General features: G+C 40.6%; 1 protein-coding gene across 4 annotated transcripts in view; it reads right to left on the bottom strand.

Annotated features, from left to right (window-relative positions):
* Window positions 1-909: 909 nt before the first annotated feature.
* The window catches only part of SMCHD1 (structural maintenance of chromosomes flexible hinge domain containing 1), a 162343-nt gene continuing 145723 nt past the window's right edge, over window positions 910-17529 (bottom strand). For 3 of the 4 annotated variants that reach the window (XM_038389302.2, XM_043508033.1, XM_043508034.1), the window contains 5 exons: window positions 13005-13075; window positions 12054-12225; window positions 5578-5736; window positions 3798-3915; window positions 910-2424 (listed from right to left, as the gene is read on the bottom strand). In XM_038389302.2, coding sequence (XP_038245230.1) covers window positions 3818-3915; window positions 5578-5736; window positions 12054-12225; window positions 13005-13075 — 500 coding nt within the window. In that variant the 3' untranslated portion in view covers window positions 910-2424; window positions 3798-3817. Of the gene's footprint in view, window positions 2425-3797; window positions 3916-5577; window positions 5737-12053; window positions 12226-13004; window positions 13076-13570; window positions 13786-17529 lie in introns of those variants that run through there. The other variant, XR_006278901.1, reaches the window with a different exon arrangement.

Below are 17529 nucleotides of genomic sequence, written 5' to 3'. Positions count from 1 at the left end.
AACTATATAATTATAAATGGTCCTGAATAAACCAAATATTTTACAGCTATATTGTTTCAGTTCAGTCTGTTTATTATCTAGATGTGTAATTACATGAAAATCCAAACCTTTTATATTAAATAGCTATTTAACTTCATAAGAAAACAATGTACAGTGTAATTTTTCCTATTTCTAATAAATTATACATACTGTATAAACACACAAAAAAGCAGTGTGTGAGCCCAAATGGACTGGTGTGCTTCAGTGCATGTACTTCAGGGGCTAGAATGAAATTTATATGGAGGCAGACATGCACCTTACCTTTAGTTCCTATTTTTCTGATAGCCATTAAATATGAAGTGGCTGGTACGCTAACCAGATTGAAGTACTTTTTATTATTACACTTGTAATTAATTTTACATTGCTGCAGTTTATATGTGTGATTTTTAAAAAGAAAAATAAGCAGTGGAACAAACTGATACCTGGAATAACTCCACAGATCAATGTGGATTATTAAATTCTGTACTTAAGTCTTTTTTTTTTTTAAATTAGAAATGTCACTCACAAAATGTCCACCACTGACCAGCATTCTCCAAGATAATTGAAAAAGGTGCTTTTCCTCAAGTTGCTCATTTTGTTCCCAACTTACCCTAGTTCAGCTAAGACAGAGAGCAAATGTTACTCTCCTGGATAGCGTTGCACAGTATGCTTCAGCGTAAAAAGCTATCTAACTTCCTTGTTGCTGAGTGAGAACAAATAACTCTAACCCCGCCCAGCCAGTACTCCTCATTTTGTCGTATATTGACCACAAGACCATCATCCATGTGACTCAACTGAAGAACCTGGAGGTCATCTTTGACTCCTCCCCTTCCTTTGCCTCAAATGCCCAAGGCATGTCTAAATCTTAATTCTTCCTCCAAAACACTTTTCAGTTCCAAAGTTTTCAGTGTAAAATTTTCAAGAGCAGCTAAGTGATTTAGTGAAAATCAGTAAGGCTTACGCACTTTCAAAATGTTAACTTCTGTCTTCATTTGTAAAATTTTTCTCCAGGCATTCACCATATCCTATTTTGATTACTGTAACCTGTTCCTCTCAGGCCTCTGACACTCATTGTCCCCCACCAGTATATAAAATTCAGCTGCTATGATCTTCTTCCTCACCTCTGTCTTCCCCCATTCAATTACCTCTACTGGCTACTTTCCAACTGTTCCAAATTCAAGCTCCATCATATCTCTGGCTTGTCCTATTCAGTGGCTCATCACATCCTCTCTCCTCTGCTGAAGCTACTAGTCTCCATACCCTGTTTATGTGCTTCTCTCACAACTGTCTTTGTGCTTTCTTCCATGTCATTTCTCATGCACTGGATCCCAACTCAGAATTTGCAAGGCCACTACCCTCTCTTCCTACAAATACAGCCTCCCATCCCTCTCTCATCATGATGCTGAAAAGAAACTGGCTAACTAACAATGGCTACAAAGACAGATAATTGGGAACAGCTGACAATCTGAAAAAATCCTTTCATTGTATATTTTCTCTCCCTTCATCACCCACTGTCTATTGCTTGTCATATAGTGTTTACTTTTTGGAGCAGGAACTCTCTTCCTATTTGTACAGAAAGCAAATAGCACATTATAGGGGCTGCTGTAAAGCAAATAATAATAGTTTATATCAGGAAAATATCACATTGTTAAATGTGACATGGAAACAAAAAAATGCCTGGCAATCACAACCAGCAATATAATTTCCAGCTTTATGTATAGAATATTCTTACAAGCACCCATAAAGTCTCTCACTTTGTCAAGCCATACTATTGAAATACAACCTTCTACCAATGTAAGTTCTAGGTCTAGACCTAAAGACAAACCTTGCCTCCTCTGTTGATATCATCTGAGGTACACAAACCCTTAGTTTCCACTCTTTGGACAGAACCTTAGACTTTGGCTTGAAGTCAACTGCCTAAGGACTCTTCTTTGGTTGGATCTCAATGTACTGATGCTCTATCCATATAATTTTTGCCTTAGAATTATTACTTCCTTCATCTCCTTGAACAGGGAAATCTAGAATTACCTCTTATCTTATCCAAGACATATGAAGACACTTTCAAAATGAAAATCATATTTCATTATCTTTACTGCAGCCTTAAATCACCACAATATATTGTATTTGCAATGCTCTTTGTATTGCAGCAATTTTATTGCATAAATAAACAAGGGTATATTTTAAAGCTTTTCCACATTCAAGAAACTAAACTCTGAAAGCTTTTATAGAAATAAAAATTAACTTTACAAAAAATTAGAGCTTATTTACATTTTCAATACACAATTATTTTCCATCAAATCTGATTGGTCTAATGCCTTTCCCTTCTGTAGGGTCCCACTCAATTCTGATATGGAGGTTTGCACTGGCTGCTGCTTCTTCATAGGAGAGGCCATACATTCTTCTGAACTAAAGAGAAAAAATGGTATTATTAGTGTTTATAAACCAATTCTATAATAGATGGAAAGGGGCAGAGCCTCAGCTAATGTAAATTAATTCTAAGGATTATAATGGCAAATGGAAATGAAGAAAAAGTAACTCTCCCTACCATCTTAAAACTGTACACTTACATCATTCGTGGAATGTTTTTGGCTTACAAAATATTCAGCACCCAATCTAAAAGAGATATATTCACTGGTGGAAAACTGAAAAGCCGGAAGCTTGATTCTTCTTTAGAAAAGCAAGCAAGCACTGATCCTGATTTATGGGACAGATCTAGACCCTCTCACTGGTTAACACTAATTCCATAGGAGAGGGAGGTAAGTAAATCCCTGAGGCTGGAACTTGTTGATCTCAAAACTCCATGCAAAACATAAAAGGGGACTCTTAACAAAACTGCAGATTTCTCTGGTAGTTGTGCTGGACACCTTTCATGAGTAGTAAACTCAGTGAAAAATTCAGCTTTTGCTTCAGGAGGGTCAAAGAGGAGAAATTGGGTTGTGAGAAAACAAAATACATATTTAATCAATAAGGAGCAACTCTTGCCATTTTCTTCATGGGTGCAGAGGCTCCCTTGGCAGTGGCAGTGGCATGGTTTCACTGCAAAAAGGGAGTGGTCGGAGGAATATGGGGGCCACTCAACTGTTATACATACGTTTATCAATGTGGCGATCCACGGGGGACCCTTGCATTGTAGTGCAAGCAGGGTATTGACGAGAGAGAGTGAGTGTGTGTGTGTGGGGGGAGGGGAATCAGCTGCTTGTCTTTTCTGTCTTCACGTGGTGTCACAGAGCCTACCTCAGACACTTGTTTGAAGCAGCCTATGTAAGAATGCACATATACCCATGTCTGACCCAGCTACCTGGATAGTTTATAGGTAGATGTTAAGTTTTTCTAAGGGACAAGGGAACTGAAGAGCAGGAAAAGCTGGCTCTCTGCAAGAGCAGCTATGATGACAGCCAGTCACTTCAGAGAGGGGAGCAGAACCTGGTTGGTAAAGACTTTCTGTAGAAAGTAAAAAGAAAAGGAGTACTTGTGGCACCTTAGAGACTAACAAATTTATTAGAGCATAAGCTTTCGTGAGCTACAGCTCACTTCAAAGCTTATGCTCTAATAAATTTGTTAGTCTCTAAGATGCCACAAGTACTCCTTTTCTTTTTGCGAATACAGACTAACACGGCTGCTACTCAGAAACCTGTAGAAAGTAAGTTACAGCAAAGTTCTGCAGGAAGTTGTATTAAAAAAAACCCCAAAAAACTCCTCTCCCTGAGGCAGAAATAAACCAATTTTCTGTCTTAGTTTAGTATATGGGAAAATAATGACTGAACTCAGGATAGACATACCTATATAACATTTTTACTGTTTATCTTCTCATTCTTTTGGGAGGAGTGGGACTGTCAGACATGTCAAGTGCTTCTGGCGGAAGTAATGATTCAGTGCCTTTACCAGATGGAGTCATGCCTTTGAGAAGTACAGATACAAATAGATCAAAAACAGAATCATTTTTCACCCTTTGTTTACACAATAGTCCATAAAACAGTGGTGCAAATCATTAAAGAAAAGGTTCAAAATGGTAAGTTTTGCCATTCAACATAAATATGGTTGCTTCCTTAATGTTAAAATCTGGTTAAAGTGAAGGAAAATAGACAAAAAATAATCACTTATAAACTTTACTTGTAAGTCTCAGAGAATAAACGCTTAGTTTCCATATTATTCATATACGTTATAGGAATATTTGACATCAACTCAACATTTCTTACATTTGGAAAGTTTCTTTAGGGAATTATGGTCTTCAAAAAAACAAACAAAAGTCAAAAAATGTTTTGCCCTTGTGTGATGGGGTGCACTTTCCCCACACTGATACTGCAAGGATTAACTCCACCCTTTGGGCTGAGGAGACCATGCCCTCTCAGTCGTGCTGGGCATGCTCTGGCTGGAGTCCAGGCATAAAAGGGAGCAGCTCAGCTCATTGAGGGCTGACCACTGAGGTGGGAGGACATACGCTGAAGGATCCAGCCTGGGAACTGGTGAGGCCCCAGGCAGCGGAAGCCGGAGACACTGAGACCCAGGCAAACACCTAAGCTCCTGTGGACATGCAAGGAGTGACAAAGCTGCTGAGAGCCGCATAGGCCCAGAAGCCCAAAGACCTTGGAGACACCAGGATCACTGCACCAGGGACAGGGTAGCTCAGGGGGAATTAATCATTATGCCAGGTGGTGTCAGGGTGTTTTGGACAGATCCCCCACTGACGAGCACATTTGCCACTGCCAAGGCCCTAAACTGGGAACTGACGGAGCAAGGAGGGCCCAGGTCCCCCTACCTGGCTGCCACTCTTAGGTGGTGACCCAATCCTCTGACCAGCCACTAGGCCACATAGCCCTGCTGAAGAGGGCAACCCTACTGATTCTGTCCACTGGGCCATGCAGTCATATTGACTCGGGCCCTTAGGCTGCACAGGCCTGCTGAAGAGGGCAGCCCTACTGACTCTGTCCATTGGGCCACACAGCCCTGAAAGAGAGGGTAGTTATATTGATTTTTGCCCCTGTGCCATGCTATTCTGAGACAAAGGAGGATCATACAGACTCAGCAGCGAGGAAATAACTCTCACCCTGCCCCAAAAAGGGACAGGGCGCACTTGCCCGCGACACCTTGCTAAGGAAACACCCTCAGTCCAAACATTTGCTGTGCAGTCATTTCAACAAGCAGCTTTTCCTAACATTGGCAAACAAAAACAATAATAAAGTTATGTAATTCTTATTACTGAAATCATACTCTCTTGTTCGCAAGCCATTTTAGAGCATAAAAATATGATTTTCTTTCAAGATGTCATTTAAAGACACCTTGAAAGAAAATGTACATCTGGATCACTATGCATAACACTGCACTGAAAGTAGTTTTTATATTATTTTTCTTGGAAAAAAAATTAGAATCCATTATCAAGAATCTAAATCTCAATTTAAAGTAAAAACTCACTTTGTGAAATAACTTCATAACCTTTTACCTTTGTGGTTTGGTTTCTCTAGTTTTTTGCAAATGAATACATGTGGATGTACGCTAGTCCATTACCTGTTCTCCCCACTCAGAGAGACAAGTGGGTGTTAACAACAAGTTAACATAACATACCCAGTTTCTCCTCTATTAGCTTGAGACTTTTCTCTTGTTCAGCAAGCTCCTGTTTTGTCTTTTGCATCTCTGGAGTATTAAGGGACTGTAACTGTGAATGAAGATCCTGATTAACACTATGCAGTTTGACCACTGCTGTACGGTATTGCTGAAGAAGATCTAATAGAAGAAAAAGAACAAAAGGGTAATAAAACACAAAACATGGAAAACAGTAAAATACTTAAGCTCCCAGTGTGGTTATTATTTTAAACGGTCACTAATAAAAAAGACTGACAGACATAATACAGACAAGGTAAACTTCCCTACAGACATACCAATGGAAATTTATTAAATATTTTTGGATGTTTTTCTACATTTTCAAATATATTGATTTCAATTATAACACAGTATACAAAGTTGATAGTGCTGACTTTATATTATTATTTTTAATTACAAATATTTGCACTGTAAAATGGCAAAGAAAGAGTATTTTTCAATTCACCTTATACAAATACTCTAGTGCAATCTTTATCATGTAAGTGCAACTTACAAATGTAGATTTTTTTTTTATTACATAACTGCACTCAGAAACAAAACAATGCAAAACTTTAGCGCCTACAAGTCCACTCAGTCCTACTTCTTGTTCAGCCAATTGTTACGACAAACAAGTTTGCTTACATTTATGGGAGATAATGCTGCCCACATCTTATTTATGTCACCTGAAAATGAGAACAGGAGTTTGCATGGCACTTTTGTAGCCGGCATTACAAAGTATTTACGTGCCAGTTATGCTAAACATTCATATGCCCCTTCAAGCTTCGGCCACCATTCCAGAGACATGCTTCCATGCTGATGATGCTCATTAAAAAAGTAATGCATTAATTAAATTTGTGACTGAACTCCTTGGGGGAGAATTGTATGTCTCCTACTCTGTTTTACCCACATTCATGTTATAGCAGTCTTGGATGATGACCCAGCACATTGTTCGTTTTAAGAACACTTTCACTGCAGATTTGACAAAACACAAAGAAGGTACTAATGTGAGATTTCTAAAGATAGCTACATCATTCGACCCAAGGTTTAAGAATCTGAAGCGCCGTCCAAAATCTGAGAGGGTGTAGAGCACGCTTTCCGAAGTTTTAAAAGAGCAACACTCCGATGCGAAACTATAGAACCTGAACCACCAAAAAAGAAAATCAATCTTCCATTGGTGGTACTTGACTCAGATGATGAAAATGAACATACTTTGGTCTGCACTGCGTTGGATGGTTATCGAGATGAACCAGTTATTAGCATGGATACATGTCCTCTGGAATGGTGGTTGAAGCATGAAGGGACATATGAAATCTTGAGTGCATCTGGCACATAAATATCTTGCGCCGCTGGCTATAACAGTGCCATGCAAATGCCTGTTCTTACTTTCAGGTGACATTGTAAACAAGAAGTGGGCAGCATTATCTCCTGCAAATGTAAACATTGTTTGTCTGAGAGATTGGCTGAACAACAAGTAGGACTGAGTGGACTTGTAGGCTCTAAGGATTTACATTGTTTTATTTTTGAATGCAGTTATTTTTTGTACATTTTTGTACATAACTACATTTGTAAGTTCAACTCTCATGATAAAGAGATTGCACTACAGTACTTGTATTAAGTAAGGAATTGAAAAATACTATTTCTTTTATTTTTACAGTGTAAATATTATAAAAATATAAAGTGAGCACTGTACAATTTGTATTCGGTGTTGTAACTGAAATCAATATATCTGAAAATGCAGTAAACATAGAATACTATTTATTTAAATACTTTTGTATTATTGTTTAACAATGCGATTAATCACAATTAATTTTTTTAAATCGCTTGACAGCCATAGTTTAAAGTATCACTCTACTCTGAAAAATGACTTGGAAAGATAGCACTTCCTTATCTAACAGATCTGCTACTCTTGTGTATTCTGAGTCACATTTTACTGAATATCAGTGTGTTCTACTCCTTTATTATTTACTCCTTTAGAACTATGAAGCTGAAACTAATGCGGCTTGCTCTACATTTAAAATTTAGGCTGACATAGCTATGGCACTCAACGGTGTGAAAAATTCACACACCTCAGAACTGCAACTATGCTGATGTAACCCTCAGCATAGTCATAGCATCTGATCGAGAGGCATGAAGCAGAGCAAAATAGTTGGAAAAAGGATGTACAGAGGTCCAGGTTGCAGCTCTGCAGATTTCAGTAACTGGAACATCTTTGAGTAATGCACAGAAATAAATTGTGACATTGTAGAATGAGCTATCAGTTTAGAAGGAATAAGAATGTCAGCCAAGTCGTAACATGCAATAATACACCCCGGCTGAGATCCATCTTCAAAGTCTCTGGGTAGAGACGACAGATCTGTCTGCAACTGAAAAAAATCTAGGATACTTTCTGAATGGTTTGGTTCTGTCCAGATACAAGGCTAATGTCCTCCTTACATCCACGGTATGGAAAGCATCTTCTTGTCTAGTGTGATGTGTTTTGGCGGGAAAAAACTGGGAGATGAAAAGGTCTGATTAACATGGAATCCAGCAGACACCTTAGGTAGAAACTTGGATGTGGTTGTAATGATAGCTTTTACTTGAAAAACACTGTAAAAGGCGGGTTGGAGAACTGGGGCTTTGATGGCACTCTCATGCAAAAATTCTTGCACTTTGTTAGCAGCAGTTGCAAAGAGATCTACCTATGGAAATCCCCAAGGTAAGAATATGTTGCTGAGGACTCATGAATCCAGCTCACATTCATAATTTTGGGAAAAGTGCTGGCTGAGATCATCATCGGTCATGGTATTTTGAAGACCTGGAAGAAGCTGAGCTAACTATCTGGTTGGCTATGCACCAATTCCAGACTTTTATCGCTTTGGCACAGAGTGAGTGTGAACATGCCCCTCCCTGATGATTTATATAAAAATATGCAGGCCACGTTGTCTGTCATGATCTTGATTGAAATGGCTCTGGTCAGAGGAAGGACGTAAAGGCAAGCATTTTTGATTGCTCTCAACTCTAGAAGATTGATATCGAAACGCTGCTGTTGTGATAACCGTTTGCCCTGGACTGAGTGAGGCACTAGATGTGCCCCCGTATCGCCAAAAGAAAGCATCTGATATTATCACAATGGTAAGGGAATCATGAATAAACAGGACTCATGCACAGACCTCTGAATGGTCTTTCCACTGACTGCAGAACCCAGCTGGGTACAGACACTTGCTTGTCCAGACTGTGCTTCTTCAGCATACAGATTGTCCTGTGCCATCCGTGAAGTAATCAAAGATGTAACCTGGTGTTTTAGGTTACACAGATACAAACTGCCATGTGTCCTGTGATGGGATGGACTCCCCACACTAGCTCTGCTAAAGCTGAATTAGGCCAGGTGGGCCTAATCAGCTTAATTAGGCTGCAAGCAGGGGAGATTCAAGTTGGAAGTACTAATTAAGGACAGGCTCACCTGTGCAGGAACAGATAGGGCCTGTATAAAGCCAGGAAGATGGCTGCAGAGAGGGGGGCTGCAGGGAAGTAGGCTGCACTCAATCCGTAAGTGGAGCAAGTTGGAGGCTGGCAAACCAAGAGAGGGGGAAAGCCAAATATATAGGAAGAAGTCCAGGGAAACAGCAGCCAGAGGTAGAATTGTACAGTGACTGTGGCTGCTTGTTATAGGGTCCCTGGTTTAGAATTCAGTGTAGAGGGCAGGCCTGAGTTCTCCTAGCAGCCACTGGGAAGTGGCAAAGGTGTTGGAGGTACCATCCAGACAACAGGTCTGGAAAGACTTTGAATTCCCTGGAGTGGGAATTTAGTGGCCTGGCTGGAGGGCCAAGCCACAGAGAGGAAGCTGCATATCCGGGAATGAGTGGGGAAGCAGAGCGAGATAAGATGAGAGAAGACAACACCGGAGAGAGAGTGCAAGCTGGCAGAGCTAATCCCCAGAAAGACCAGCATGAGGCACTGCCCATGTTGAGCGGACCCCTCTGACATGCCCCAATAGCTGAAGACAATGCCTTACTGAGGTTTGAGGGCTGAGCTGAATTTTTGAGTTGAGATTCTTTAGGGCAGGGGTAGTCAATAGGTAGACCGCAGGCCAATTTCGGACCGCCAAATGCTTTTGAATGGACCATAAAATCTTTTTATTTAATTTATTTATTTATTATATTATTGTTTTTATTATTATTTTCTCTGAAGTATGGATCTTGAATAAAAATAATGGACTACTCCTGCTTCAGGGTGAGAAATGTGTCTGTAGACAGGTAAGCCCTGCCTGTCACTGCATCCAGAGAAGGCCCTATGAAATCTATCTTTTGTACTAATTGTTGTTGTTGAGTTTGAAGTGAAGAAATCTTTTATGAGAGGCATGAATTGCAACAGGAAAATAAGTGTTTTGAAGGCCAAGGATCGCAAACCAATCCCTGGAATATAGGGAGGGAATCATAGTGACAAGGGTCACCATAATGAATATATGCTGTTTCACATAGTTTTTCACACATCTGAGATTTAATTCTGGTCTCCATCATCATTTTTTGGGGGAAACCAGAAAGTACTTGGAATAAAACCCCTTGCCCCGTGCTGAGCTGGGATGGGTTCTATAGCTCCTAAATGTAGAAGAGAATAGATCTCTTGTCTCAGCAACTGATTGTGAAGAGGGTCATTGAAGGGACAGGGAAGAGGGACAGGAGGGAGGGATGGATTTGAAATAGATGGGACAACTGGATATGAAGACCGCCAAAATCCATTTGTTAGATGTTATGCTTTCCCCCATGCAGTTCAAAATTTTTTTTTTACTCCCGATGACATCTAGTCTTTAAATAAGCACTCACCATGAAGTTTAGTGTTTTTGGTGGTTACAATGACTGGGATACCCAAGGAGACTGCTTTTATGACTTCTGGTTAGCCAGCGTGATGAGACACATTTTGTTGCTGGTTGGGTATTTCTTACACAAGAATAACCACCAGTTTTGGCGTATGTCTGCCCTATTTCCCAGCAGTTTGTCCTGAATTTGGTATTCTCAGTTGTGACCTACTGAGACACAGTGACAGTGGCATAGTCGAGCAGGGAGAAATACACAGCTTGTTGTTCTGAGTAAGATTTACACTTCATACACTGGTGGAGATTTTAAGGAAAGTTAAGTGTAGTGGGTCAAGAAGTCAAGAGATGAGATAAGTCAAGCGGGTTAACACCTTGTTATTTTCTGTTTACTTATTTTGGGCAAGGGAAATAGGGACAGAAAAGCAGGAAATGAGTATGAGAAACTTTCATGAAATTAGAGCTGTGCAGATTGCAGGCAGAAGAAAAAGAAAAGAAAGACAAGACTTACGGAATTAAAACAGCTGGAAATTGAGGAGCAGAGGCAAGCAGTGCACACCAAAGAATTTTGGAACTGAAACAGATAGAGGCTGATAAAGAAATTGAGACCCACAAACCAGGTTGGGAACTTAGGTTGAAACAAAGGGTTCCTGCTATATGGAGAGACTACATAAGGAGGGGAGTGACATCATGATTTGTCTTTACTCTGCCCACAACTCAACACCTGAAAGAAGCTCTCATAGACAAATGTCTTGGAACAGTGGGGGCGAACCCAGGCTGCACAGCAATTACAGTCTGTGCCTTAAGAATCTGCAAGCATGCTTGTATCATCAGTCAGGTTGAGAAATTGCTAATTTGCATCCTACCAATCTAGAACATTAGGCTTAGTCTGCATTTTTGTTTATTTGCTAGGTAATCTGCTTGCTATCACTTTATCTATCTTTCTGTAGCTAATAAACTTGTTTTATTTTAACCAGTGTGTCTTTAAGTGAAGTGTCTGGGAAAATCTCATCTTGTTTAACACAAGCTTGTTGTGCATATCTTTCCCACACTGACGGCAAAGTGAACTATATTAATGAGCTTGCATTGTACAGATCCTTGCACAGTGCAAGATGGTATAATACTGGGTTTATACTCCAGCAACGGTGCAAAGCCGGGGAGCTGGAAAATTGGCTGTTGTCTTCTGTCTGTCCTTGAGTGGCTTAGGTAAAGCATTCAGGTAACTCCGCTGGGTGTGTGGTACCACTTGCTGTTATGTTGGATGATAACAGGGCCTGGAGAGGCTGGCTGAATCACCAGTACAGCAGTGTGTGAGAGACCAGCCTAGCTGAATGGTTAGGAGGCAATGTGGTTCCCATGGCTCCCAGACTACACCCCGGGGGGTGACAACCCATCACAATGCTCTCTTACTATTAACACCTATGAAATAGGAAACATTTCAATTTTTTTTTTTATTATTATTTCTTTTTTTCTTGAAGAAACACCATGACAATTAGAGGCCAAATTTTCAATTTGTAGTCATAAAAAAAGTGACTGTACAGTAATACTTTAAAAGATAGCCTTACATCTAACTTAAAGTATCACATCTTACCTTAGACAAATGTAACAAAAAACACATACAAGCAACATCACAGTAAACAATGTTTGGGGTGTTATCACTACTTTGTGACCTTACCTATCTGTCCAGAAAGAGTACTGTAAAGTTTTGGCATTGGTGCTCCAAATACCATTCCTCTGAGTTTGTCCATTGGAGGAGCTTTATTCTGAAGGCCTCCAAACTTTCCATTGCTGCGAATTCTATCTCCTTCCCTAGTCAGTAATGTTGGGCAATGTGTGATTTTTACAACCTACATAGGTATAAAAATAAATCTTATAGGTAAAAGGTATGTTGGTTTAGTAAATCTGTTAAAAGGAAAAGCTTTATCATCAGTAATGGTGGGCCAGTTGTGGTGGACCCCACAGTTTTATAACTACCTTTATTACATTATAATGCAGGTCGTTCTACACTGAAAAGTGATTCTGGAAAAATGGCTTCATGTTTATTGCATATCAAAATTACAGAGCAAACTTGCTCAATTTAAATGTATAGTTAAATTTCCTTTAAAGTGCCAACCCTGCAAACTCTGTCACTCGCAGACACTTTGGAGGGTGAATTATGATCTGCCTGTTTACAGCCACCTGACCCTTCCATGGCCAGAGCATAGAGCTCACAGTCAGACTAGCATGTTCGGCATGCCCCCTCCACTGAGGACCCCCGACTCAGAGCAAGAGAGTCTAAGGACAGAGAGGATACCATCTGGCTAGCTCGAGGGTAAATTCCATGATATACTACAAAATTCATATGGTAGTATTTGTTTTTTGGAAACAAAAAACCCAGATAATTTTGTCAACGTTGATACTACAGACTGCATCCATTGTAAAGTGCACTGGGATTTCTGAATGAAAAGCATTTTGGGGCAGATCATTACCTAATATAAATTGTCATAGCTCCAGTTAAGTTGATGAAGCTATGAAAATTTACACCAGTTTAGGATCTGTTCCTTTACATTTATAAGAATACAAAATCTGTAACCCAACAGGATTTTCTTTAAGCAAATACACAAACACCTGAAGGTACAGTACATACCTCCTTTCTGTAATGATTGGCAGCATCCAAATTGTCAATAATGATGGTGTCACCTAAGAGCATCCCGAACACTGTAAATTTAATGAATTTTCAAATGGTGAAACTTCTCAGCAATAAAACAGGTATTAGTCTCTAATAAATTAAATGTCCGAAATAAACAGATATTGACAACTCAAAACAGCTTAAGAAAAGCAGTACGAGTTCTTAATAAAAGCTTGCATAACAACTAACTGGGTTTTTAAAATATATCCGCTATATTGTAGCTAAGATGCTATATCTATTGTAATTTAAATATAAAACAGCTTTTTACAACGTAATTCTCTGGCAAAAAAGACAAAAAATGCACAATAATGAAACTCAGGGTGACATTTATGATGTAAGCAAACTCTGAAAGTAAGCTGCGAGTTGTAGGATGAAGGTAAGAGAGACTACATATAACCAATTCCTTTGCATTTCAGCCCATCAGTATTTATTGTATTTTTATTTAATTGCAGTTTTTATTACACAAGATTTACTAAGGTTTTAGGACTGCCTCTGTGTCTAGGACACAGATGGAGGTTACTCACCTTGTGCAGTAACTGGAGTTCTTTCAGACGTGTATCTCTATGAATGCACCACTATCCACCTCTTTCCCCTCTGCTTCAGAGTTTCTTCTATGGGAGTTTGTGGTGGAAAGAACTCAGGCTTGTTTGCCTGTGCAGCCCTATACAGCCTTAACGTGGGGCATGAGGATGTATAGGGCACATGCACGAGCCAAAGAGGCAACTACTACTGAAAATCTCTGATCAAAGACACATGCCCCGATTAGTCCAAGTTGAAGCCTTTCAATTTCCACTTAGGACCATGTCTGAATAACCCCACAGTGGCAGAGAGAGGTCTTGTGGAATGGGCTAATACCCTAGAACAGTGGTTCTCAACCTGCAGCCCAATCAGCACAGAGCTGCGGCCCATGTGACATCCTCAGGGCCATACAGGTAGTATTGGATGTGCCCACATAACACATTGTGGGCTGCATCAATGGTAAATAGGTTGAGAATCGCTGCCCTAGAAGGAGATGGTATATTGGCAGAGTCACAGCTAGATATTATGCAACCAGAAATCCACCTGAAGAGTTTCTGGGTTGAGATCATGGATCCTTTGGACCTATCACCAATTTTACAAACAAACAGTCTGGGAGACTTCCTGAATGGCTTGGTTCTGTCCAGATAAAAGGCTAACACCCTCCTAATGTACATGGTGTATAAGGTAGTCCTTCCTGGACTGATATGGTTTCAGGAAAAATACTGAATGATGGATGACTTGGTTTATGTGAAACTCAGATGGCACGTAATGTAAGAGCATAACATGTAGCCATAACAAAATCTTGTCCTTGGGGGAAATAACAGTAAATGGGGGGTCCACCATTAGAGCCACTATTTCCTGGACCCTTCTGGCAGAGATGATAGCCACCAAAATGACCATCTTCATGAATAGGTTAAAGAGGGAACATATAGCAATCGGCTCAAAGGGAGGCCTCATAAGACACTTACGTACTAAGTTCAGATCCCAAACAGGAGCAGGTTCTTTAATCTGAGGGACAAGTTTCCTCAACCCCTTGATAAATCATTCTGTTGTGGGATGAGTGAACACCGAGAAACGCTCACCTGGGGAAGGAAAGGCCATTACAGAAGTCAAACGGACTCTGATGGAACTCAGATAATATTGTCGTTTTCAATTCCAGGAGGTAGTCCAGAACAGTTGAGAGGGAAAAATGAGTGGATGAAAGATGCCGCTGGTCATACCAATGGTTTAATCTCTTTCATTTTTGAAGGTAAGTAAATCATGTGGAATTTTGCCTACTATTCATCAACAGCATCTGTTGTACCTCTGCAGAACAGTAAGTCTTGAGGCAAAGAATTCCCAGGCTAGGATGAAGAGTCTGACTGGCATCTTGAGAGAAGAGATGAAGAATGAACAGAAGGCTGATTGCCCACGAACAGCCAGGTGAATCAGGTAAACATACCAGGCCTGTCTTGGCCATGTTAGAACTATTAATATTAAGAGGTATTGGGGAAAATGCATAAAGAAGTCCCCTCATCTATGGGATAAGGAAGGCATCTCCTAGAGAGTGAAGGCCCCACAAGCCTCTTGAACAAAGTTATCTGAACTTCTTGTTGGCAAAAAGTTCCACCTTTGGAAACCCACAGATCAGAAAGACATGATTGAGAGTCCCAATCAATCACAGGAGAAGCATCTGTGGAGAGCATTAACTATGGTGTTTTGTATGCCTGGAAGTTATGCCACAGAAATGAAGATGTGATTGGTTATATACCAGTTCTATAGCTTTATTGCTTTGGCACAGAGAGAAGGTGATCTTGGTCCTTCTTAATGATTAATGTAAAACATGCAAGCCAAGTTGTCTGTCATGATTTTGTCTCTGATTAATGGGAGAAAGTGAAAACAGGCATTCCTGTCTGCCCTCAGTTCCACAATGCTGATGTGCAAATAAGATCCTTGGATAGACCATCGGTCCTGAACTGTATATGTCCCCAGATGTGCTCTCCAGCCCAACAAAGATACTTCTGCTGTTATGGTGATGATTTGAGATGATCGGATAAAAGGGACACCTATATAGGCTTTGTGAAGGTACTTCCACCAATTGAGGGAGATTCTTATATGACAAGGGAATGATATGGGTCTGTCTAGATTGTGTCTGTTCGGCAAATAAACTGTTCTGAGCCACACCGGGAAGCAGAAAAAAGGGAAGCTTTGCATGATGCATTACAAAGGTACAAGGTACCTTAGGTCCCAAAAGTTGGAAACAGTTACTTATGGAAATTTGCAGGCTTCCTTGAATCACTGTGATAAAATTTGATAGAGTTGTGAACCCGTCCAAGGGGAGGTAAGTCCTGACTGCTACCACATCCATAGGGATGCCCCTATGGATTCTATTCTCTGTAGAGGTGTCAATCAATGTGGATTTCTTGATACTGAGCTGGAAACCTAGCTTGAGGAACAGAGACAAGGCTGTCTTTATGGTGGAAAGAACTTCATAAGACCCAGCCAATCACTGTATTGTATGGAAAGACAGTTATTGGCTTTTGATGAAGATATGTAGTGACCAATGCCACCACCTTCAAAAATACTCTTGGAGCAGAGAAAAGTCCAAATAGGAGTACCCGATAATGGAAGTGGTCCTGACTGACCAGAAAGTGAAGGAATCTTCTGTGGCATGGGTGAATTACGATATGGAAATACGCGTATTAATGGTTGAGGGTTGAAAACCAATCCCCAAGATTTAACTATAGAATTACAGCTGCAAAAGTCACCTTCTTGAATTTTTGTGCTTTCACAAAGCTGTTTAAGAGTCTAGAAAAGGTCTTCAACATCCATTCTTTTTTGGGACCATAAAGTACTGGAAGTAAAACCCCTTCTCCCCCACCCCCATTCTGTGCAGGAATCCGTTCTATGGTTCCTGAACGTAGAAGGAAGTCAATCTCCTGTCTCAGCAAGTGCTTGTTACAGAGGTCCCTGCAAAGGGACCTGGAAGGGGCTGGGGAGGAGAAAGATGTGAAATGGATGGAGTAAGCTGATCTAATGACCTCCAACACCCATCTGCCATATGTAATCTTACTCCTGGGGAAATTCTGTGCATAATATTTTAAAATTCTGCAATATTCTTCATCTTTTATTTGTCAAAATAACACAATTTAGTCACACCAGTTTCAATTATTTTGGTAATTTATTTCAAAAATATTTATTTTATGTCAGCAAATATGTCTGTAACAATACAGACTCCCCCTGCCCCCCCCCCCCAAAAAAAAAGATTCAGGAAATGTTTTTTTGATAATTAGATTTCTTACTTGGCATATAAACAGAGAACTTTGAGTAATAATTATTTTAAACTATAATACAGAAATGTTTTTTGTGCACCCCTCAGAAGCAATGGAAAGGCTTGGTGGAGTCAGTGGTAACAGACAATCTGAGGGAGAGGGAAGTAATTGCTGGGCAGGAACCTGGGAGTGAATTTGGAGGTTTGTTGGGTGTGGGTGGGAGAAGCATGGAACAGGTTTTTATTTTTGGGGGGGGATTGTTAGGGAGTTGGAGTCTCCCTCATGAAGACCCTGGCAGACCCCTAGCCTCTCCCATTCAGTCAGGCACATCTGTCCCAGGCCCATGTGCCCCTGAAGCCACACTCCTCTGTCCCCATGTGGCCCTGCAGCCCCCCTCCTATTCAGTCCCTGGCTCAATGTTGTCACTCCACTAGCTTCTGAGCCCTTGCCCCAGTCTGTCCCCCTCATTAGCCCTTCTGATCCCCAGTCTATGACCCCCACAGCAGCCCCGTGTGTCCTGCTCTGTCCATCCTGTGCCTCCACACCTGGCCCTGCAGTGAGGAATGGAGACTCTCTGCCAGCTGGCTGCCCTTTTTTTTGGTGCCACAGCAATCCCTGGTGGGTGAAAAGTGTAACTGCAGCACCTCTCCAGCAGAATCTATATTCTGCTGAGAAAAAAAAAATCTGTGAGGGACATGAATTCTGTGTGTGTG

Source organism: Dermochelys coriacea, chromosome 2 (genome assembly GCF_009764565.3).
Source record: "Dermochelys coriacea isolate rDerCor1 chromosome 2, rDerCor1.pri.v4, whole genome shotgun sequence".
Taxonomy (NCBI): domain Eukaryota; kingdom Metazoa; phylum Chordata; order Testudines; family Dermochelyidae; genus Dermochelys; species Dermochelys coriacea.
The sequence above is the reverse complement of the archived record's forward strand: the minus strand, read 5'-3'. Positions and strand labels throughout refer to the sequence as shown.